This window comes from Loa loa, assembly GCF_000183805.2.
Source record: "Loa loa unplaced genomic scaffold supercont3.1624, whole genome shotgun sequence".
In the NCBI taxonomy this organism is placed as follows: domain Eukaryota; kingdom Metazoa; phylum Nematoda; class Chromadorea; order Rhabditida; family Onchocercidae; genus Loa; species Loa loa.
This window is the reverse complement of record NW_018109803.1, coordinates 1177-1828: the sequence shown is the minus strand read 5'-3', so window position 1 is coordinate 1828 and position 652 is coordinate 1177. Positions and strand designations below refer to the sequence as shown.

At 37.7% G+C, this 652-nt stretch overlaps 1 protein-coding gene across 1 annotated transcript; it reads right to left on the bottom strand.

The window, feature by feature from the left end:
* Positions 1 to 68: 68 nt before the first annotated feature.
* On the bottom strand, positions 69 to 224 carry LOAG_15198 (hypothetical protein; the record flags this gene model as incomplete). The annotated part of the gene is made up of 1 exon (XM_003150690.1): positions 69 to 224. A coding segment is annotated over one exon (156 nt), but the record flags the coding sequence as incomplete, so codon positions are not given.
* Between the last annotated feature and the right edge of the window lie 428 nt (positions 225 to 652).

The window sequence follows — 652 nt, the reverse complement described above, 5'->3', positions numbered from 1 at the left end:
CGCTAGGTCCTAGAAGACGGTCCTTGGGAATAAAAGACGGGATCAGTTTCGCGCATGGTGTACATTACTTGAAAAATATTCTGCGTATGCTTGTAAGGTACACCAACAACTTCTGCAAACAGGTGATTAGATATACTGGAAGCCACAGACTCAATCCCGCATACAGGCGGTTCAGGACATTGGACGAGATTAATCGCGGAGATGGTAGTCTTGCTCGTCAACATTTTAAATGACCAAGCAATCTTTTCCCAAATTTCGTATAATTTGAGGAATCATAAACGAAACAAACAGAGCCCTTGAATTTATCAAAATAAAAAAAAATTACCACGCTAAAAATGAGTTAGGAAAGGATTGCACTATTAGGCTTATCAGTGCAAGAAGTGAGTGAAAAATAAGCAGGACGATGGGAGTTAGTAGTCGGAAAAGCAGCTAAAAGATAAACGAATTGATGAACTTATCAGTCAAAGAAGAGAGTGTTAAGCAAGAAGGTACGAATAAACAAAAATAAATTGCGGTGTGATGATGATATATGTGAAAAAGTAATAACAAATATGAAAAAAACATGTGGTTCCGGTGCAAAATTATACAGTTGTCCGTTATACAGCAGCAAATTCTCTCCCCACAGAAGATGAAAAGACATATGATGAGTCAT